At 49.4% G+C, this 23,362-nt stretch overlaps 2 protein-coding genes across 10 annotated transcripts in view; one reads left to right on the forward strand and one right to left on the reverse strand.

Moving 5' to 3' along the window:
* CELF5 (CUGBP Elav-like family member 5) overlaps window positions 1-13,736 on the forward strand; it is a 96,625-nt gene extending 82,889 nt beyond the window's left edge. For all 7 annotated transcript variants that reach the window (XM_075902532.2, XM_089775000.1, XM_075902531.2 and 4 more), the window contains 3 exons: window positions 1,408-1,551; window positions 2,676-2,839; window positions 11,712-13,736. In XM_075902532.2, the coding sequence (XP_075758647.1) occupies window positions 1,408-1,551; window positions 2,676-2,803 (272 nt within the window). In that variant the 3' untranslated portion in view covers window positions 2,804-2,839; window positions 11,712-13,736. The remainder of the gene's footprint in view (window positions 1-1,407; window positions 1,552-2,675; window positions 2,840-11,711) is intronic.
* The window catches only part of LOC102460640 (repulsive guidance molecule A-like), a 29,280-nt gene continuing 8,995 nt past the window's right edge, over window positions 3,078-23,362 (reverse strand). Inside the window, exons 3-8 of one of the 3 annotated variants that reach the window (XR_012896673.2) lie at window positions 20,180-21,984; window positions 12,385-12,616; window positions 11,142-11,228; window positions 10,612-10,755; window positions 9,875-10,021; window positions 3,078-4,244 (exon numbers count right to left, since the gene is read on the reverse strand). Coding sequence is in view for 1 of the 3 variants with exons in the window: in XM_006112614.3 (XP_006112676.3) it covers window positions 21,316-21,984 (669 nt within the window). In the remaining 2 variants the exon portion in view is untranslated. Of the gene's footprint in view, window positions 4,245-9,874; window positions 10,022-10,611; window positions 10,756-11,141; window positions 11,229-12,384; window positions 12,617-18,938; window positions 21,985-23,362 lie in introns of those variants that run through there. The other 2 variants (XR_012896674.2, XM_006112614.3) reach the window with 2 other exon arrangements.

Genomic DNA, 23,362 nt, shown 5'->3' on the forward strand with positions numbered 1-23,362 from the left:
TGCCCTTCTTGGGCTTTCTGGGTCCCCATCCTCGGGATTTGTTTCTCAGCACGTAACTTCCAAAAACATGACCAGAAGGGGAGGAGAATATTGATGGTCCTGGCATGTGCATCGATGGTCCTGGCACGGGGGTGAGAGACCCTGGCATCACTCCGCAGTGGCTCCCCTCGGCTGCTCTAGGATCCGTGTTGGTGGATTTCCCCATGTCATCAGGGCTAGATCAAGCTTTCTGGGGACCTGCTGAGGTTTACCTCGGGGGGGGGGGGGCGTTAAATGCAGGGTTTAGGGTGTGGAAAGAAGATGTGGGTTGAGGCAGGAGATTGGGCATGGGGGGGAAGATCTCTGACTGGAGGTGTGGGCTCTGGGGTGGAGCTGGGGATGAGATGTTTGGGGTGCAGGAGGGGGTTCTAGGCTGGGGCCAAGGGTTTTGGAGTATGGGAAGTGGGTTCATGACAAGAGGTGAGGGTGCAGGATTTTTGAGAGAATTAAGAGTTCAGGAGTGAGGTCAGGGCAGCAGGTGGGATGCAGTGCCTGGGAGGGGGTTCAGGACTGTAGCAGGGGGTTGTGGTGCAGGGCACTTATCTGGGGCAGTTCCCTTTAGGTGGCATAGGCCCCAGGGAAGGGAGGGGAAAGTGGTTTTGTGCACTGCCCTGTACTTACTTCCAGCTACCGTCCCCTGCAGCTCCTGTTGGCCACAATTCCTAGTCAGTGGGAGCTGCGGGTGTGGAGCCTGCAGGTGAAAGAAGCACCCAAACAGAGTTTCTGGCCCTTGCAGCTCCAGCCCAGCAGGGGTGGGAGAAGGAACAGCTGCACACAGAGCAGAGTCCTCCAATCTTCACCGGGCAAGGACAGAACACGGGAGCTGGAGCCAGAACATAAAAACTCCTGCACTTCATTCCAAAGATCTTTTTGCAGGGCCCCTCTTTGCCTGGGGCCCTGAGCTGCAGCCCTTTCTTAATCCAGCCCTGCTCAATGCAACAGGCTGACTCCGTAGGTTTGTAATCTGTAAGCGGCCAGGTCCATCTTAGCCCGCCCCAGCACAATTTCTGAGGTTTACTGTGTGGGCGTCTTTCAGGTGGGACTTAAAATCCAAGGTCTAGACCCCAGCGCTGACAGCCACGCAGCTTCTAGCACATTGAACAAAACAATCAGTGGCCAGTCTCATGTCCCATCTCTGAAGGAGACAGTCCAGTGTCACGAGTGGGAACCAGGGGCTGTGATACCTGCCCTAGAGAACCCTGCGGTCATGTACTACTGTCAGCACGCTGCTGGGATACTAGTTCTCAAACTGTGGTTGGCTCCTCCCCCAGAGGAATTTCTCTTACCAAGCTGTTCTCTGAGCTCAGCCCATTTCTTTCCTCTTTCTCGTGGGGGCTGTGTCACTCATGCCCCCTGCCCCGACTGCAGGTCCTGAAGGCTGCAATCTCTTCATCTACCACCTCCCTCAGGAGTTTGGGGACAACGAGCTGATGCAAATGTTCCTGCCTTTTGGCAACATTATCTCCTCCAAGGTGTTCATGGACCGAGCCACCAACCAGAGCAAGTGCTTTGGTAAGCGAGCCCCTTGCCAGCAGCAGCAGGATGCCCTGAGAGGCAGGGTAGGAGGGCAAGGCTGTTTGCCACAACAGTCCTCCGGGGCACGGGCATTCCCACGGGGCGCTGTGATACAGAGGCGTTTGGGACCCCCAGAGTGGCTCTGGATGGAGGGGAGGCTACATCAGAAGTGTGAGGGAGTTGCTCAGCAAGGTGTATGTGTGTGCTCCCACAGGTGGAGCAGGGATGTGTTTGGACTGGGAGCATGTGGGGGGGGCATACACACACAGGGAAATATGTGTATGGCCTTTGTGAGTGTGTCTGTGTATATACCAGTTGATAGGTGTATATTGTAAGGAGAGAGAGAGTGCGTACGTGCTCCCTCCTCCAGCAATAGATGAGCACACAGCCAGCAGGAGAAAGGGCATGGACAGTTTATAGGGATTTGTATAGGTCACTGTGTTTATTGGTGTGAACGCTCAGTGTTTATGCATGAATGTGACCAGGTAGCTGTGTTGTATGTACACCACACTGTGCACCTGCAGCGTTTACAGAGGGGGGACTGAGGCTTGTGCTGACTGACTCTGAGTACAGTGATATCTGGAGTCTCTCCCCTATGCTGGGAGCAGATTTCAGTCTAGGCCCTGCTCTTGTATCCATTCTGTCTGCTGTCCTTACCAGCCTCCCACCACTGTGAAGCCATATCTGTGGAACACAGAGGGCATGGCTGATGGACATGAGGCTTCTTTTGAGCAGCAGAGGCTGATCCCATGGAATAGCAGGGCAGAGACCTAGCACTAGCCTTTAATCAACGGGGAGCCAATGCAGAGAGTGGAACATGGGGTGCTCACCACGTTGGCTGCTGCCTTTGTCCTCCGCTGGAGCATTTTTTCAACCGATGTGGCCTCACTCCCAGGCTTGGAGAGTGCAGTAGTGCCGATCATGGCATCAGAGATTAAACTAAGTGGCACAGGGCACAGCCTCTTAGCAGTACCAGTTGGAAGGGGATGATTTCTACCAGCATGGCTATCCTAGAATAGATGGATTTGGGCCAGTGCACCTCAGCAGTCTTGGTCAGATGCTGGGGCATTTGATCCATGAGAAACTGTGACACTCTCCCTCCCCGGGTCTTTGTTGTGCAGGTTTTGTGAGCTTTGACAACCCCTCCAGTGCCCAGACTGCCATCCAAGCCATGAACGGCTTCCAGGTCGGAATGAAGAGGTTGAAGGTTCAGTTAAAACGGCCTAAGGACGCCAGCCACCCCTACTGACATTATGTCCAACCAGGATTCGGTGCTGCAGCACAGGTAAAGTATCAGACCCCCTAGCTCCTGCTCCCACACAGGGCCACCTCAACTGCTGCCCTGCCACTGATCATCTGCTGAAAGCGCTTTGCTAAAAGGAGGTTACGCAGCCTCAGCTGTTCCGCCAACCTGACTGCCTTTCTGTAGAGTGAGGGTTTAATACTGAGAAATTGTGCATGTGACAGGGGCTTAGACTCTGGCACAGTCTCCCAAGGTAAGTGAGGGAAGCCATAACACTTGGCTCATTTAAAAATGGATTCGAGCATTTGCTGATGGGAAGGATCCAGAATTGGTCAGAGAGTACAGAAAACATGGGACCAACAGTAGCTCTGTCCTACAGCCAGAGACACAAAGAGCTTCTATCTCCTTTCTGTGGACACAGGGCCAATACAGTGGGTTAGTACCCAGCCGCCAGGATGAAGCATCATTTCTGCAGTTTGCTTTGGATCCGATTTGGGGTTCTGGAGTAGTAGCTTGTTTTTCTCTTTTGGCATCCTAGGATGGAGGGAGCAGGGCTGGCTTTACCATGAAGCGAACTGAGGCGGCCGCCTCAGTTGCCAGACTGGGGGGGGAGGGCGCCACTAGGACCCAGAGTTTAGAAAATTTTGTCTGCTGCTGGTGCAGATGTATTCTCTCTGCTCTAGATGCACAGAGATGGGAGAGTGCTGTGTGGAGGAAGGAGGGCACAAGAGACAGAACAGGAAGAAGGCAGAATTGAGACCTTTCAAAGTTTTGGCCCAAGCAAGGGAGCATGGGGGCGTCATTTGAGCTCCCTGCCTCAGGTGCCAAAATGTTGTGGGCCAGCCCTGAGAGGGAGTGTGCTAGCAAGGACTCTAGTGGAAGAGTTTGGAGCTCCAGGGAGTTTGCTTGGCATCAGGGACCTAGCAAACGCTGGCACTTGCAGCAGTTCCTATATGGGAAACTCTTCTCCCCTGGGATGCAGCAATAGGAACTCTAGGGATGCCTCAGCTTCATCAGGTAAATGATTAGTGGCTGATGGATATACTCACACCTGGCCACCATCTGAAAGTGGGTTTGGTAATTGCTTTGACTGCCAGTTCAAATGCTTCCACTTGCATTTGGGGCTATTCCACTACAATTCTAGAGCAATGTGTTGCTAATAGGCTACGGTGGTCTGTTTCACTCCCACATACGGAAACAGCTTAACACTGTTTACGCTGTCAGTCAAACACAACTTCTCCTTCAAGTGGTTCCCATGGGAGCTCCAGTCTGGATGCTGGTGCATCCTCGCGCCGGCGATTGGAGACTTTTCTAGCAGTTTCTGCCGCGCTGCTCAGGCGCTGCAGCGCCCTCTAGTGCCTTTGGAAATCTTGGGCGCAGGCACAGCACGGCCCTCCGTTCCTTCTCTACCATCCTCAGCAGCAGACGGAGCCAACTGTTCTCATTCCTGTCAAGAAAATAGTTAAATACCCAGTTTTAATCCATAGTTTCCTCATTAGCCAAGTTTTTTAGCCCTCTTCTCCTCCCGTCAAGTTTTAAAAAAAAATTCTCGTTGCGGTTCGCCGCTTTTCCCCAACCCTTCATGTCCAGTTCCCCGGGCTTTAAGAGGTGTGAGTCATGTTGGGGACGCCATGCCCATTTCGGATGAGCACTCCAAATGTATTAAGTACCCAGGGGAGGTGCATCAAACTCAAAAGCGCCTCCACTGTTCCAAATTAACAGCGAGGGCATGCTGGGACCGAGCCAACAGACTCAAGACACTTCTATATGAGAAGTCCCTTCGTCCGTCCTCGGAGGACTCTCCTATGGCCTCAAGACTGGTTCAGTTGAGTAAGGGTATGGAGAAAAATCATCCCTCTACCCACTCTGGCCCTATGACCTCAGAAACGGGTCTTTCTCTGACTCCGTTGCTACCCTTGGCACCATCAGCCGCACGGGTCAGCACCGATGATAGGCCAGGAACCTCAGGTATGGCGCCACTTAAGACATCGGGCACCGCATAAAAGAGCTCACTCAGAGCCAAAACAGAGGTCAGCGGCACCAACTGGTACGGCACCGGAGGCACCCTTGGTGCCGATCACACCAGCGGGCCAGCACAAGGATTGAGTGGCACCGAAGCACCACGCCAAAACGGCACTGGGCTCGGCGCCGAAGAAGGCTCGTGCCGACATGCCACCGTGGAGTAGTTCGGCACTGGAATGATCTTCAGCACCGCCATCACCACCAGTATCCACACTGCCCCGGCACCATCAAAACCGTACCGCCCTGCACCGACAGGTGCGCGAGCGGTACCGATCCCCAGTTCGAAGCCACACGTCAACGGCACTGCCTTTCCCAGGCTCCTCCATCCATTCAGTGAGGTCCCGCCACTCGTCGGTCGTCTCTCGCTCCTCCAGTGACATCGGCACCGAATCCAGGAGCAGATTCTCCTCGCAGCACTCTAGCCTGGCACACAGACCTCCCCCCGGCAGCCTGCCGTGGTTCAATATGCATACCCTCCCCCTCCGCATCCGTGGTAGGCACAACAATACGCCTACCTGCCACCTCCATATACCACCCAATGGCAACCCTGGGAGCCACATCCTAAAGAGGGCCACCGTCATGCCCCTTCTACCATGTTGCAGCCCCCTCGGAGGCACACGACTCTATGAACGGGAGACTAGGTCACCTCTTCATAACTTGTCCTCTTCCCCAGACGAAGCGGTCACAACTGAAGCCGCACCATCTGGCGATGACGCTAGAAAATTTCAAGACCTTTTCCAAAGAGTAGCTATAGCTCAGGAAAGAGACCTCCAGGAGGTACAGGTGAAACAAAATCACCTTCTCCACACGTTGCAGCCTTCAACCGCCTCCAGGATAGCTCTCCCCATGGACGAGGCTATTATGGACCCGGCCGACAACATCTGGCAAACTCCAGCATCCATCACCCCAACAAATAAGAGGGCGGATCGCAAGTACTTCATCGCACCTAAAAACATGGACTTCCTTTTTACTCACCCACCTCCAACCTCCCTAGTGGTAGACTCGGTACGGCACAAAGGTAAACAACCCAACCTCAGAACCACCCCACAAGATAGGGACCACAAGAAAGTGGATATCATGGGTTGGAAAGTTTATTCGTCAGCCACATTACTTCTCAGGGCTGCTAATTACACTGCCATGCTCACAGACTATGATCATGCTAACTACTTGAAGCTACAAGATTTGCTCCAACACCTTCCGGAACATAAGAGGCCGACCTTACTCAACATCATGCAAGAGGGACATACCATCTCCCGTACAGTCCTACAGTCCACCATGGACATTGCGGACACCGTGGCTCGCATTACGGCCTCCACGATTGTCCTCCGCAGAATATCCTGGCTACAGGCATCTGGGGTACCTAGGGATCTGCAACAAAAGGTTGAGGACCTACCTTTTGACCGAACCAACCTTTTCACAGCTAAGACAGATGAAGTTTTGCACTCCATGAAGGACTCCCGTACTACTCTCAGGACCCTGGGAATGTACACTCCTCCCTTCAAGAGAACTAGGTACCAGCCTTACCAACGCCCGAGAGAGCCCTTCAGGCAGCAGCCCAAGTACGATTTCCGCCCAAAACAAAGACCTCAGCGGTGTAGACCTCAATGACAACAACACCACCACCTCACAACCCATCCACCAGCAAGCAAGCAGCAGGTTTGAAGGTCAGGTCGAGAGCCAGGAAGCCAATCCGCTGCTACGGCCAACTGATACTCCTCGGTTCCACCACCCCCTCCGGGCCTTTTTCCACCAATGGTCTCTCATCACTTCGGACAAATGGGTCCTGGAACTGATCCAATATGGTTACACTATCCCATTTACCTCCCTTCCTCCTACTCTATCCCTCTTCAGGGACCCCTCTCACGAAATGGTTCTCCAACAGGAGGTTTCGCATTTTCTTCAACTGGGCACAGTGGAACAAGTACCACCACAATTCCAAGGCTGGGGTTTCTACTCAACCTACTTCCTAACCCAGAAGAAGACTGGAGGATGGCAACCCATCTTGGACCTGAGGCGCCTCAACAAATACATTGCATACCACCGTTTCAAGATGGTCACTCTTGCAACAATCATTCCCACACTCGATCAAGGTGATTGGCTTTTAGCTCTCAACCTCCAGGATGCCTACTTTCACATCACGGTTCATCCTGCTCACAGACGTTTTTTACAGTTTATGGTAGGCACCGAACACTATCAATACTGGGTGCTCCTGTTTGGCCTCTCAACTGTCCAAGGGTGTTTTCCAAGACTCTGGCAGTTGTAATGGCCTCATTCCGATGACAAGGGATCATAATATTCCCATACTTGGACAATTGCCTCATAAAGAGCGTGTCCTTTCACGAAACCAAGGCCACAAGAGACACCACAATAGCCCTTCTACTCAGCCTCGGTTTTCACATAAACTATGCAAAATGCACCCTACTCCCAACGCAGAGGCTGGAATTCACAGACACCCTCATCGACACAGTTGCAGCAAGGGCTATGCTTCCCGATCACAGGTTCACGACCTTATCCAGACGGCAGAGTCGGTTCCAACCGTGACGGTCTGCGACTGCAACAAGATCCTTGGGCACGTGGCCTCCACAACCTACGTCGTCGAATTGGCCAGACTCCACATGAAACTCCTTCAGTCCTGGCTCGCGACGGTTTACAAACCTTCCAAAGACCAACTCTCCAAACTCGTGGCCATTCCACCGCGCATCCTCAACTCCCTGCTTTGGTGGACAATTCCACAGAACATGCTGGAGGGCGTTCCCTTCCAGCGTCATCCTCCCATGCTCACAGTTATAACAGACGCCTCACTTATGGGATGGGGGGCCCACTTAGGGAACATCACAAGCCAGGGCAAATGGTCATTCACGGAACAAACCTTCCATATCAACCTCCTTGAGTTACAGGCGGTCACATATGCATGCCAACATTTCAAACAGTACATAGTGCACAAGTCCATTACCATCATACAAGCAGAGAGAGGGTAAGTTTAGAAGATAGGATACACAAAGAACAAGTTAAAAATCACTTAGGAAAGTTAGATGTCAGCAAGTCACCAGGTCCTGATGAAATGCATCCCAGGATACTCAAGGAGCTGATAGAGGAGGTATCTGAGCTTTTAGCTATGATCTTTGAAAAATCATGGCAGACAGGGGAGATTCCAGAAGACTGGAAAAGGGCAAATATTGTTCCCATCTATAAAAAGGGGAATAAGAACAACCCAGGAAACTACAGACCGGTCAGTTTAACGTCTGTCCCAGGGAAGATAATGGAGCAGGTAATTAAGGAAATCATAGGCAAACACTTGGAAGGTAATAAAGTGATAGGGAATAGCCAGCATGGGTTTGTGAAGAACAAGTCATGCCAAACTAATCTGATAGCTTTCTTTGATAGGATAACGAGCCTTATGGATAAGGGAGAAGCGGTGGATGTCATATACCTAGACTTTAGTAAGGCATTTGATACGGTCTCGCATGATATTCTTATTGATAAACTAGGCAAATATAACTTAGATAGGGCCACGATAAGGTGGGAGCATAATTGGCTGGATAACCGTAGTCAGAGAGTTGTTGTTAACGGTGCTAAATCCTGCTGGAAAGGGATAACAAGTGGAGTTCCTCAAGGGTCTGTTTTGAGACTCGTACTGTTCAATATCTTCATCAATGATGTAGATATTGAGATAGAGAGTACGCTTATTAAGTTTGCAGATGATACCAAACTGGGTGGGGTTGCAACTTCTTTGGAGGATAGGGACATAATTCAAAATGACCTTAGCAAGTTAGAGAAATGGTCAGAGGTAAACAGGATGAGGTTTAATAAAGAGAAATGCAAAGTGCTCCACTCAGGATCAGTTCCATACATACAAGATGGGAAGCAACTGTCTAGGAAGGAGCATGGCGGAAAGGGCTCTAGGGGTCATAGTGGACCACAAGTTGAATATGAGTCAACAGTGTGGTGCTGTTGCAAAAAAAGCAAATATGATTCTAGGTTGTATCAACAGGTGTGTTGTAAGCAAAACTCGTGAAGTCATTCTGCCGCTCTACTCTGCACTAGTTAGGCCTCAGCTGGAGTACTGTGTCCAGTTCTGGGCGCCACATTTCAAGAAAGATGTGGAGAAATTGGAAAGGGTACAGAGAAGAGCGACAAGAATGATTAAAGGTTTAGAGAACATGACCTATGAAGCCAGGCTTCATGAACTGGGCTTGTTTAGTTTGGAAAAAAGTAGATTAAGGGGGGACATGATAGTGGTTTTCAAATATCTAAAAGAGTGTCACAAGGAGGAAGGAGAAAATTTGTTCCTCTTGGTTTCTGAGGACAGAACAAGGAGTAATGGGCTTAAAGTGCAGCAGGGGAGGTTTAGATTGGACATTAGGAAAAAATTCCTAACTGTCAGGGTGGTCAAATATTGGAATAAATTGCCAAGGGAGGTGGTGGAATCTCCCTCTCTGAAGATATTTAAGAACAGGTTAGATAGACATCTGTCAGGGATGGTGTAGACGGAGCTTGGTCCTGCCTTGAGGGCGGGGGGCTGGACTCGATGACCTCTCGAGGTCCCTTCCAGTCCTATTATTCTATGATTCTATCATGCTGGACAATACCACCTGCATGTACTATATCAACTGACAAGGGGGGACTCGGTCCCCTTCCCTGAGTTCGGAAGCTATCAAGTTCTGGAACTGGTGCCTGACACAGAGTCACCCCGTTGGCCGCTTATCTCCCAGGCGTGCGCAACGTCACAGTGGATGCCCTAAGTCGTACATTCCAAGATCAGCACAAACGGGAGCTCGACAGACATGCCCTCACTCCACTCTTCCTTCGGTGGGGCCAACCAGACATAGATCTCTTTGCCACAAAAAACAAAAGGAAATGCCATCTTTATTGCGCCAGAGGAGCCCTGGGAAAACATTCCCTCGGAGATGCCTTTTCCATCACATGGGATGTCCCTCTCCTTTATGCATTCCCCCCTTCCCGCTCCTACACAGAGTCCTCAACAACATCAGGACAAACCAGAAATGGGTCATACTAGTGGCACGTGCATGGCCCAGACAGACGTAGTATCCTTACCTCTTCAAAATGGCGGTGATGGACCCGTATCCCTTCCCTCTCCACCATGACCTCCGTCGCAGAACCATGGGAGGACTCTCCATCCAGACATTCTCAAGCTCTACCTCCACGCCTGGCTCCTTCATGGCTCCAGAATGCCAAGATTACCTGCTCGGAACAGGTGAAGGACATACTGATCAACAGTAGAAGACATTCCACTAGAAGAACTTACTTATACAAATGGAATCGATTCTCTCACTGGTATAGTCGGGTACATGCAACCCCTCCAGAGTCCACACTTTTATCTACCTTACTGAACTACTTATTATCCCAAAAACAGTCAGGCCTTACACTCAGCAGTATCAAGGTCCACACCGCCGCCATAGCTGATTTTCATCATCCTACAGATGGCGTTTCTTTCCTCGCTAACCCATTGACCAAACACCTCTTTAAAGGCCTACAGAATACCTTTCTTCCTGTCTGTCCACTGGTCCCCGTCTGGGAACTGAACCACATTGTAAAAAGCCTGACAAAGCCACTGTTCGAGCCTCTAGCCACCTGTTCTTGGTCTCATTTATCTATGAAAGTATCCTTCCTTGTTGCAGTTACCTCCAGCAGGAGGGTGAGCGAGCTCGCGGCCTTGATGGCTGATCCTCCATACACTGTGTTTACAAACGACAGAGTGATACTCTGACCCTACCCGAAGTTCCTCCCCAAAGTACCCTCCCCCTTCCACGTGAATGAACCCATACACTTACCTGCCTTCTTTCCAAAGCATTACACCGGCCCAATCCAGGCTGCATGGCACACTCTTGACATCTGACGAGCACTGGCGTTTTATGTCGACCACACGAAGCTGTGGTGAGCCTCACCTAGGCTTTTCATCTCCTACACTGAAAGATCTAGGGGACAAGCAGTCTCATCTCAGAGAATCTCGAAATGGATTACCTCCTCCATTCGAACTTGTACTACCTTATACGACAAGCACTTACCTGAAAACATCACGGCTCACTCCACCAGGGCGGTGGCTTCCACAACCACCTTCCTTCATAACATTCCACTCCAAGACATTTGTAACGCTGCCACCTGCTCATCTGACCACATTTTTGCGCAGCACTATGCACTCTCCTCTTCTATAGCATCGTCCATGGCAGTGGGGCACACAGTGCTGTCCACAGTGACTACCACATGGCTCCAAACCCTCCTCTGTGAGCCGACAACTGCTCTGTAGTCACCCAGAGTGGAGCACCCACGGGGACCACTCGAAGGAGAAGAAAGAGTTACTCACCTTATGTAGTAACAGTGGTTCTTCGAGATGTGTCCCCGTGGATGCTCCACTACTCTCCCTCCTTCCCCTGCTTTGGAGCCTTGTACTCTAGCGGGTAGAGAAGTAACAGAGGGGCCGTGTCACGCACATGCCCAAGAATTCTAACAGCACTAGAGGGAGCTGCGACACCTGCGCGGTGCAGCAGAAACTGCTAGAAAAGTCTCCGATTGCCGGCATGAGGACTCACCAGCACCCAGAGTGGAGCACCCATGGGGACACATCTCAAAGAACCACCGTTACTGCACAAGGCGAGTAACTCTTTCAGAAGCCACACTCCCTCTATTCTAGTGGTCAGGCTATGTATGAAGGCTTAGGAGTCTGGTATAGCCTTTGAGCTATTGGAGGGTTCAACACATTTAGATCCCTAAGTGGAGGGAAGGCTGGAGGGGTGAGGAGCTCTGCAGCCAACCCCTAATCACAAGGTCACTTTCCTGCAATGGAGGGGAAGGGTAGGTTTCAGCAAGGACGATGAGAACCCCTTGGTGTAGACCTAGGGTCTTCTAACCTCCCTACCTCCCTCTTTTTATGCAGGTGAAGGAACAGTTCAGAGGAAGAAGAATTTCTGCTTCAAGCTGATTTCAGGAGAGGACAGGAAATTTAAGAACTCTTTTGACACTGCCCCTTTCCTTCCCCCCCACCCCAACAATGTGATGTTCCGAAGAGAAGAGACGCTTTCGAAGGCTCGACACCTGCCCAGTGAGAAGATTCTTGTCATGACTGGTTCAGACGTTTGCTGCTGCCACCGCCACCACTACTGGGGGAGAAGGGGGCCTGAGAAGGAGACACTCATGGGGACAGGCTGTCTTCTGCTCGACATAGGAGCAGAGTGCCGTGGACCAAGAAAACTCATTGTTGCGGCTCTAGGTCATCACAGCAACTCATGGGATTTTGGCTTTCACCTTTCATATATAAATATAAATATATATAATATATATATATATATATATATACAGTCTATTTTTTTTTAATGTAAATCACAGGACCAAACTTTTCCATTCAGAGACTTCCTCCTCCTTGCCTTCAAAAGGCTTAGGAGTTGAAAGGGTTACTGCTGGGACAGCACCTCCTCTACGGGACCTGCACAAGGGCCTAGACATTGTGGCCACGGGGACAGCCTCTCACCACTTGGCATTAGCAAGTGGTGATGCAAGAGCGAACTGTATACCTCCAGGAATGGGGCAAAGCCAACTCAAGATTCACTCACCCATCAACCTTAGCACCAGCTTGGTTATTGAGAGCTCTCAATCTTATTCCTTAGAGGGTTTCTGCAGAGCAAACTCCTGGCTGTTGGCTCTGAAGCCCATCTTGAGCACTCCTGGAATGGGACGTAAGGACCTTCATCCCCTGCAACACCTCACCGTCTCCGTGCTCAGCAAAGAACCCTTGACTTTCATCGTCTCCATGGCAACAAGGAAGTTTCCCAATCCACTGTAATCCTACAGCAGAGAGATGAAAGCCTGAAATGGCCTACACACTGCCTCCAAGTTCCAGCGAACCTAGAGCAGCTTTCTCAAATGTTAGCATTTGCAAACCAAACATTCCATTTACAACAATGTTTACTCCAGTCGCTGACCTCTTAGCCCCTCTGCAGAGCTTTTCAGAGTAGATGCATGGAGGGTAACATTGTAAAAGAGGTGGTTTTGTTTTTTTCAGCATTATTACCCTCCCCCCGAGGACAAATTATACAGTATGCAGCATATATAGATATAGATATAGATATAGATATATATATACACACACGTAAGCACAGAATCCAGTTCCGAGCTTGGTTAATTGAAGCTCCCCTAAATCAGGAATCATACAGACAAGAAGCATTCATTTAACAACTTGAAACAGTCCTTTTAAGGTTCTACCAAAATAAGTTTAAGCAAAAGAAAAAAAACCTGCTGAACAATTATTCCAGTTTGATAATGTGAGAAGAACATTCCTGTGTGTTTGTCTGAGTGTGTTTGTGTGTGCCTGTGTGTGTTTAAACAACATCAGCAGAGGGTTGGTGGGGAAAGGCTGATATAGCAGTTTTAGAAGAGCGCTTTGGGTACTAAGTTTTGGGACCTTTATAAGCTGTAATCATTCTCACATGCAGACAGTCCTCTGGTTCTTTAAGAAGGTACATTTGTGGCTCTTTACCAACCCTCGCTGTCTGATTCTGAGAGTATATGAGAGAGAGCAGATGAAGTATTGGACGTGCGTGCGTTTCTATCGTCCATGTTTACTTGATTGTAAATACCATTTTTATACTTAACATCTATTATGTAAGTGATTTGTATAATGTTCTTTATTTCTGCTACAAGTGATTTCATGAAGTTTGAACTTTAATCAAATTTTGAACAAAAATGTTACCAACAAACAAAATGAAAAAAAAATATAAGGACTTTGGGAATTTTAGGTTGAACTGGTTTGAAATAAGTGTCTAAGATCAGTTTCTTCCAATCACAGTTACCAATGTGACTGACCCAGTGTTGCAGGTGAGATTCAAGCTATGTCTTAATGTCAAACTCCTCACTCTGGTCTAAAGAATCTGAAATTTATTTAATAAAAGTTTTACTTATTAAGTAACTGGTTTTCAGCTGGTGATTGTTTCCAACACCAAATGGTTTCATTGGTGTGAAGACAGTCAGGACGGCCCTAGAATAGTAAAGCATTTAAACACATGCGCAAGTCCATTGCTATGCAGCAAACCAGCTAGGGTATGTTTACACTGCAGCTAGAAGGTTTGATTCGCTCAACTAGATGTACACCAATTAGGCAGCTGCAGATATACCCTTAAGCACTCATCTCTATTTAACAAGGCCTGTAGAACTGGGAACTAACAGAAAGTAAGGAAGGCCCAGCTCAGCACATTTCCTTAAAGGGCAGTATAGGATGTTAGATAGCACTTTATGCCACCCTAATTTGTCATAATTTTCTAGTGTAGATATGGTCTCAATAGTGGAAACATAGCCTGAATTTGGACGAGATCTGATTAACTTGGTGTGAGTTCTCTGTGTGCTTCCCCATCGTATCTCGATTTATTGGTGTCCCACAGTCATGGTGAATGGCAGGAGAGTGGCAGAGTTTGTGTTGCAGAGCTAGGACTATGGAGGACAAGACTTGAACTGTCATTTCCCAACTCCCTGAGTTGTGTTTTAACTGCACCAGAGAACAGTTTAAGCTACACATCTAGGTGGCTCACTGAAAAGAATTGGGCAGAAATTTAGACTTTGGTCTGCAAACTCTGAAACCTAACTGCATCATGCTTGCCTCAGTGAAGCCAATACGGACCAAGCTTAGCATCCTACAAAATAACCTTCATCAGCTAAAAGCTTCATGTGTTTTTCAGTAAGCCACTTTCTTCTCTCATTCATTTCATTTGTTAGTTACAGAGTAAGGCGGTTTTATTTTTAAATGTGATTAGTTCCCACAGCAGCTCGGTAAATAAAATGGACCAGCTGCTCAGGAGTCATACTTGGAAATGGCCAATCTATTAACTTAAACCAGAATATCTGAGATGGCAAGAGAAGGTGAAATAAAAGCAATTTCAACCCTCTTCTGGTCAGTAGCATAAGGTAAGAGGCACTGTGGTTGGAGCAGCAGCCTAGGAAAGCAGGATCTTGTGTTCTGTATTAGCTCATCACACTGCACTGCTTGTATGTTTCCGTTTTCCCTTCTGAAAATGGAGTTAACGATTATTTTTCCAGACAAGCCTTGTGCTTTGAGATACACCGGTGAAAGGTGCTTGAGGCAAGCAAAAGATTATGGGAAAATAAAGGCCACACAAAGCTAGCTTTTAATGAGTTCCCCTTCAAATCATGGTGCTCCTGTCTGAGGCTTCCTAAGTACAATGCATATTGTTCTAGTTCATGTTTGAACACCAAGAGCAACAGTCTGAAGATACTTAAAAAAACAACTACTAGTCTAGTAGCACTTTAAAGACTAACAAAACACCTAGATGGTATCTTGATCTTTCATGGGCATAACCCACTTCAGATGACTGAAGTATTAAAAGTCCAGAGCCAAGAATAAATAAAGGAAGAGGGGAGGAAGGAGTTAAAAAAAGAGAAAAAAAAAGACAGATATTTGTCTTTTTTCTCTCTCCTCTCCTCCCCCCCTTCCCTTATTTATTCTTGGATCTGGACTTTTAATACTCCAGTCATCTGAAGAAGTGGGTTATGCCCATGAAAGCTCATGATACCATCTACATGTTTTGTTAGTCTTTAAGGTGCTACCAGACTATTCATTATTTTTTAAGCTTTTTGCAGTTACAGACTAACTTGGCTACCCCTCTGAAGTCTGAAGATAGTTTTTTCCAGCCTCAGTGTGTTGTATGGGTCAAGTTATCTTCCAACTACGTGCCTTACGTTACTGAGACAGTTACCTCATAGGGGAGAGCGAAGAGTGTATATTAAGCACTTGGGGAGCAGGGGAGTCCTAAGAATTGCCAAGTGTGGCTTTACCCTTGTCCCATATTGTTCTGGTTGCAGCAGAGAACCCCAGCCCTGCTCTTGCATCTTCTAGAACAGGGAGATTTCACTGCTGATAGGAACTAGTTGCAGAGACTTAAGTGAAAAGTGAGGTAGAAGAGTGATGACTGGGTACCTAAAATGCAGTCTAGTACAATACTCCACTTACAGGCTTGGGCATCATGACTTCACCCAGAGCCATGGGCACAGTTCTATGACCGCAGCCACAGGCCCAGGACAAAACAGACCACAAGAACATCCGACAGTGGCCAATGCCAGGTTCCCCAGAGGGAATGAACAGAACAGGTAATGAAATGATCCCTCTCCTGTCACTCACTCCCAGGCTGCGTCTAGACTGGCAAGATTTTGCCCAAATACTTTTAACAGAAAAGTTTTTCCGTTAAAAGTATTTGTGCAAGAGAGCGTCTACACTGGCACGGATGCTTTTGTGCAAGACATTTTTTGCTTTCTTGCGCAAGAAATTAACTTGGCTGTCTACACTGGCCCTCTTGCACAAGAATACTTGCGCAAGAGGGCTTATCCCTGAGCGGGAGCATCAGAGTATTTGCGCAAGAAGCACTGATTTTGTACAATACAAAGTCAGTGTTCTTGCGCAAATACTCGCAGCCAGTGTAGACAGGTGGCAAGATTTTGGGGCCTAAGATGTCTAAACGCAGCCCCAGTCTCTGACAAACAGGGCTTACAAACTACAATTAGTAGTTGTGCAATTTCACATTTGAGTTCTTTCAGAACTCTTGAGTAAATGCCATCTGGTCCTGGTGATGTGTTACTGTTTAGTTTATCAATTTGTTCCAAAACCTCCTTTAATGGCACCTCAATCTGGGACAATTCCTCAGATTTGTCACCTAAAAAGAATGGCTCAGGTTTAGTAATGTCTGCAACAGCTTCAGCAGTGAAGATGGATGCAAAAAATACATTTAGTTTCTCTGCAATTACCTCATCATCCTTGAGTGCTCCTTTAGCAGCTCCATCATCTAATGACCCCACTGGTTCAGCAGGCTTTCTGCTTCTGCTGTACTTAATTTTTTTTTCACTATTACTTTTTAACTATGTCTACACTGGCGAGTTCTTGCGCAAGAACATCTTGCCCAAGGGTTCTTGGGCAAGAACTCTTGCCCAAGAACACGTCCACACTGCCATGTGCTTTTGCACAAGAGCATCCATGGCAGTGTGGACACTCTTGCACAAGAAAGCTCTGATGGCCATTTTAGCCATAGGGCTTTCTTGCGCAAGAAACCCCTGCTGCGTGTCCACACTGCCCTCTTGGGCAAGAGCTGCTGCACAAGAGGGCTTACTCGTGTCAGAAAAGAGCATAGCTCTTGCGCAAGAAGCCCTCTCTTACCACGCTTTACTGTAAATCTTCTTGCGTAAGAGCGGGTGGGCAGTGTGGACGCTCTGTGGAAGAACGGACGTTCTTGTGCAAGAACCTGCCAGTGTAGACATTTGAGTTTGGGCTAGATGTTCTTCAGACTCCTTTGTGGCCTTCCTTACACTTCATCTGACAGAGTTTATACTCCTTTCTATTTTCCTCACTAGGATTTAACTTCCACTTTTTAAACTATGCTGTTTTATCTCTCACTGCTTCTTTTACTTGGTAAACCATGGCAGCACTTTTTTTATTCTCTCATCTACACTGCAAGCTTTTTGCACAAGTTCTTGTGGAAAAATGTGCGGAGCATCTACACTGCATGTGTGTTCTTGTGCAAGTACATTTACAGTAAAGCATCAGAAGAGGGGTTCTTGTGCAAGAATTATTCCTCTCCCCATGAGGCATAAGCCCTCTTGTGCAAGAGCTCGTGCGCAAGAAGGCAGTATGGATGGGCAACAGGGGTTTCTTGCTCAAGAAATGGCTAAAATGGCCATCAGAGCTTTCTTGTGCAAGACAGCACGCACACTGCCACGGACGCTCTTGCACAAAAGCACACAGCAGTGTGGATGGGCTCTTGCGCAAAAAGCCTGCAGTATAGACATAGCCTTACTGGCTACGTCTACACTGGCATGATTTTCCGGAAATGCTTTTAACGGAAAAGTTTTCCGTTAAAAGCATTTTCGGAAAAGCGTGTCTAGATTGGCAGGACGCTTTTCCGCAAAAGCACTTTTTGCGGAAAAGCGTCTGTGGCCAAGCTAGACGTGCTTTTCCACAAAAAAGCCCCGATTGCCATTTTGCGGAAAACAAATCTCTGCTGTCTACACTGGCCCTTTTGTGCAAAAGCTTTTCGGAAAAAGACTTTTGCCCGAACGAGAGCAGCATAGTATTTCCGCAAAAGCACTGACAATCTTACATGAGATCATCAGTGGTTTTGCGGAAATTCAAGCGGCTAGTGTAGACAGCTGGCAAGTTTTTCCGCAAAAGCAGATGATTTTGCGGAAAAACTTGCCAGTCTAGACACAGCCACAGTGTTTTGTAATTTGAGTCTTGAGCTTCTATTACAGCATCTTTGAAAAGTAAAGGGGCTGCAAGGTGAGGAAATTAAATGGAAGCAGCAGAGCAGCCGCGGGCAGGGCTGCTTCATTCCAAGACTTGCTCACTCTGCAAAACATTTTGCTGGTTGAAGACGGCGGTGTGGCACCCGGGAAAATTCCAATGCAATCCAAGCACTGCTCTTGCTCAGTCACTCTGAAATAGGCCCTCGTGGTTTCGGCCTGTGCCGGAGATGGGCACAGCACGAATACATTCAGGCAGAGGAGCGCGGGAGCAGCAAAGGGCTAGGCCAGGCACTGGAAGATGTCAAGTCCATCACTATGGCTATGGCTGCACTGTAGCCTTTTTCCAGAAAAGCTTATGCAAATGAAGCGTGGCATGAAATATCGCCACGCTTCATTTGCATATAGGGTTGCCAGGTGTCCGGAATTCACCCGGACAGTCCGGTATTTTTGCCTCCTGTCCAGTAAAAAAATTCAGCGAACTGGGCAGCTCAGATGTCCGGTATTTTCTGATTTTTTTCCCCGAGCCAGGAGGCAAAAATGCCTGGCAACCCTACAAACACTCAACGTCCAGCCTCCCGCCACGCCCCCCACCCCGAGCCCCAAAACCTCCAGCCCCCCGACCCCAACCCCCATGCTTTGCTGGTTCCGCAAGGCTGCTGGCACAAAATGGCTGCCAACCAAAGGGAAGCAATGTTTCCCCTGGGTCTTAGTGCTCAACCGCTCCCCTGTTACTATTCCTGCACTCACTCTTAAAGGGAATACACCTTTCGGGGGGGAGGCGGGGGACTTAATCAGACCTTGGAGTCCCCCCCCCCCCCGCAACTTTGGTCTCCTTCAACAGACTTTTTCCCCAATTTTTTTTTTTTTGGGGGGGGGGGGGTTCAGTATTTTTGTGTCAACCATCTGGCAACCCTATTTGCATAATTAATTAGTAGCCGCTTTTGCGCAAGAGGCCTTTGTGCAAAAAGGAGCTGTGTAGACAGTTCCTTTTTGCGCAAAAACCCCCTTGCGCAAGAGTTGTTCTTCCTGAAAAAAATGCATTTGCTTAAGCTTTTCTGGAAGAAGGCTACAGTGTAGCTGTGGCCAAGGAGACATACTTCCCCCTCCCCCCCCCCCCCACACACACTCTAGCTCTGCTCAAGTCAGTCTGCTAAAAATGAAAGCAAAAAAGCGCAGCAGAGAGGGGCTCAGTCACTCCCAGTCAGATCCTGCCCAACAATGTAGGTCTGATTACAGGGCAGCCAGCCCCTTTCACCGGAGGTACCAACTTCTGCTCTAGCCATAGGGTGCTCAACCCCCCCCCCCCCCTTCAACCTCCGCTTCCCTCAAGCCTCTGCTCCTGCCCTCACCTTTCCTGAGCACGCAGCATCCTCACTCCTGCCCTTTCCTCCGAGAGCCTCCCAATACCAGGAAACAGCTGTTTCATGGCTGCTGTGGGAGGGGCTGGAAGGGAGGAGGAAGTGTAGAGCCATGGGCTGTAAGTGGGGCAGAGAGAGGGAGTGGGCTACTAGTGGGTGCTGTGCACCCATTAATTTTTCCCCATGGGTGCTCTGCCTATGCCTCTCACCACCACTGCTCCCTTGCTCAGAGCTAGCACAGGTAGGACCTCTAGAGCTGGAAACCCTGGCATTGGAACCCACTCTCTTCACTCACCGCTCTGCCCTTCAGCGAGCACAAGGAGCAGCAGCTTTTGTGAAACTCAAAAGCAGCCTGAGTGCCTGTTGAGCCTAGATCACCCTCCAGGGTTCAGTGACATTCACCAGCAGAGCGGAAACTGGGCAGGGGCTGGTAAAGGCCTCAAAGAATAACCAGTCTCCATGCATACAGGCTGTTTCATTCCTGCTGAAAAGGGAAGCTCTGGCCCCACCTTCCTTCTTACACATTTGTTGCAGAGAGCATTACATCTATGCCTTTCTATTGAGGGAGCTGGTACCTGAGTCCTTCAGGCTATTTGATTCCTTCCCTGCACAGTGGAAAGAGAGCACTGACACTTTAAAAAACACTGCTTTAATTAAAACAGAGGTTAAAATGCTAAACAGCTGCCAGGGAAGGGGGTTGATAAATTCCACAAAGAATGCGGTGTGGAGGAACACCGAATGCACAGACAATTACCGGCAAGAGAGCACAAATGTATGCACTGAGCAGTGATAAGAGAAGCTGCTTCTTCAGGCACAGCGGCTCCCAAATCCATGCTGCGTATGGACTCAGATGAGCTGAACTCATAGGAAACTTGTGTCTGGGCAGGACGGGCTTCATAGATAAGCTATCGTAAGCATTTCACGTTAGCCAGCTCTGTGGAAGGAACAACGAGAGGATTCCTGCTGCTCTGTCCTGCCGTGACTCTGAGCGTTGCTCAAACCAGCAGCTTTTCCTCAGGGCCATTAAAAAGGAGTCAAGTATCACATGTAAATGTTCCCCATGAGCTAAGCGCTTGGGCAGGAACCCAGGAAAGATTCAAATGCCAGCTGATTAGCAGAGCACCGACAGCCAGCAGTAGATGTTTCTGCTGGTGGTACACATGCCTCAGCAAACATAACAAAATGTATTCCACTTACAGATGGAAAAAATTAGAGGGAATACTGGTCACCTGCCACAGTTTCCTTCTGGCCCTCACTCTGAGCAACGTAGCTAACTGCCACCACTGCTTCTTGGTTTGTTGTGTTTCTAAAACCATCATTGTGGATGTGGAGAGGAATGAGAACAAGGGGCCACTCCTAATACCTACCCCAGACACTTAGTGTCACCCCTCTCCCCTCGTCTGGTCATCACAGCACAGGGAATTCTGGTTAAAAAAATTAACAAGTCAGTCTGGGGTCAACCTAGCCTGGAACATGTGGCTGAAGCCCAGCAGCCATGGAATGGCAGAGGAGACCCTCAAAGGACCACCAATGGGGAAAGCCAAAGGAGATTCTGCCTGGAGAATAGGGCGAGGAAGGAATGGGGGGCCTTCTGCTTTGCCTGGGGAGAAGACCAGTGGAGTCTGGCCAACCTACTAAGCAAAGCACTGGTCCCCCAATTCTCACTCAAAAGGCAGCTGTGGTTTCTGCAGGTCAAGACTGGAGACCAGAATATCTGAGCAAGCTACACTTTGCCTTCAATTAGCAACTGAAACAGCAAGCCAGCTGGAATGAGCAGATGAGTGTGGAGGGAGGAGAATTTGGACCTTCCACTCTGCTCCAGGAAAGGGAGATGTCAGGGGTTTTTCTCTTCCTACATAGGGTCCAATAGTAGCAAGAAGTCCACCCTCATTAGCAGCACCAGAGCAGCCTTAGGAAGGCCAGACCACACCAGAGTAATGAGGCAGCGGGCAAACCAGGCCCCAGCGTGCCGCTGGCCATGTTAATAGTCTTGGAGATTGTATGCAACTTGAGTTTGCTTGGATACAAGGCCTTCAAGTCTTCCAAGGCCCCATAAGCCGCCATGGAGAACTCAGGATCCCCTGTGGTAAGCAGGTCAAAGACACAAGACTGGAAATACAAGTCCTCCACCTGCAGGATGTGGCGACACTGCTCAGTGGCTGTCTCCACCGTGTAGGCCCGCCGGGTGCTAGGCCAGAGTGGGCTGGAGTTCCCCAGGCTCAGTCTGTGCTCTTGGATGAGCTCATTCTTTGGACAGCCATGTAGACAGAGCTGGAGGCCAGTGCTCTCCTCCGAGAGGCGCAGGGTCTCCTCCGGCACCCGGATGGCAAAGGTGAGGTAGCGGCCCACTTGGCGGATGATGACTGTGCTACCAATGTAGTTGGCCTGGATCTCCACCTGGCCAGCATCTGGCTTTTCCAGGATGCGCAGGCTGCTGGCTCCCTCCTGCTGCCCTCCGGTTCTCGTGCCATCGCTGAATGCCAGTGGCAGGTCCTCTGTGGTCGCCTGATAAACCTTCTGCTCTGTGCAGCCCTGGTAATTCTTAAAGATCAACGTGATCTGTGGAGGAGATGGAAGACAACAAGACCAGCCCATGGGTGGTGGGTACAAAAGTCAGGGGAAGGCAATGCCTTCCCACACTGCCCATCTGTCCCTGCCCCTCCGGCTCCCTCAGTATCCTGGAGCTGCCAGGGCTTCAGCCATGTTGAGGTTGGGGCCGGGGAGGCTGTGGCCAGGTGCTGCTCATGCTCTGGAGCCAGAGGGACTGCCAGCCATGTGCTGCCCACTCTCTGGGGCTCAGGGTGCCATCCACCGTCCCTGTGCCCTGGGCAAGACTGGGGCTGTGCACTGACCACTCAACTGCTTGCCCTTCCTCCACATGCTGGAGGAGGAAGGTGGAGATCATGTGCCTCCCACTTGGGGGGGACACGACTGCCCCTATAGTGGGGGAGGGCTTAGCTCCCACAGGGGCCCAGGGTGGCAGGGTTGGGGCCTTGAGCAGAAGGGGAAGGGCTGCAGGCTTGTCTCCCCCAGCCCAAGGCTCACCCTCCATCCAACCTGGTGAAAACGTAGCCCAGTGCCCACTTCCCACTGCAGCTGTGATCACTACCAAAAGGCCAGGTGCCGCGGAATCTTCCTGCTGCAAATCCATCGTCTCTTGCCCTACCCCCACCCAAGGGCAGTGGAGGAAACGCAGCTTAAAGTCAGGCTTGCGAGGTAACTAACCAAGACACAACGTTTACCTGGAAGAGGAAAAAGCCTGCCGGTGCTTCACTCCACCATCAAAATAAAGTCCCTGTTCTTTGTTGACTAGAATTTAGCCAAAGCTGCTGTAAATCTCTCTAACGGGAAAGAGCAGCACTCACTCTGGCCTAAGTACTTACTCCCATTTACACAGTGTGTGAAACCCTCTGGAGCATCTCTAGTGTGCCCATCTGGAGGCAGGCCAAATCTGTTATCCCCATTTTGCACAGAGGGAGCAAGGCAGAGGCCTGCAGTTCTCCAGGTAAGAGGAGTAAAAACGGGACCCTTGTGGTAAGTGGCTGTCTGGAGTGTGTGTTTGTGTGCGGGGGAGTTACTTGCAGTGTGCTGAGCTTGTGTTTGTTTGTCTGTTTGGTTTGAAATCTAGAAGCCTCTGTTAATTGGCTGAGCCTCAGTCAGGGGGAGGGGCTACCAGAGCTATATAAGCCGGTGACTCAGCGAGCAGGGAGAGCGCGAATAGGAGAGTTTAGAGGGGGAGGTTAGAGGGCACTAGTGACTTCTGACCTTCTTTAAAACATAACTCTTAGAATAATCTATATTCCAGAGGTTTAAAAAGAATCCCAGTTTATACTTAAACTTATTCATTAGAAAAATGGAGACAGAAGCCCAGCAGCAGAGTGGGGGCTATCCTGTTTATTGCGTCGAGTGTAACATGTATGATTACCTGCCCTGTGGG

Source organism: Pelodiscus sinensis, chromosome 32 (genome assembly GCF_052426305.1).
Source record: "Pelodiscus sinensis isolate ZL-2025 chromosome 32, ASM5242630v1, whole genome shotgun sequence".
NCBI lineage: Eukaryota > Metazoa > Chordata > Testudines > Trionychidae > Pelodiscus > Pelodiscus sinensis.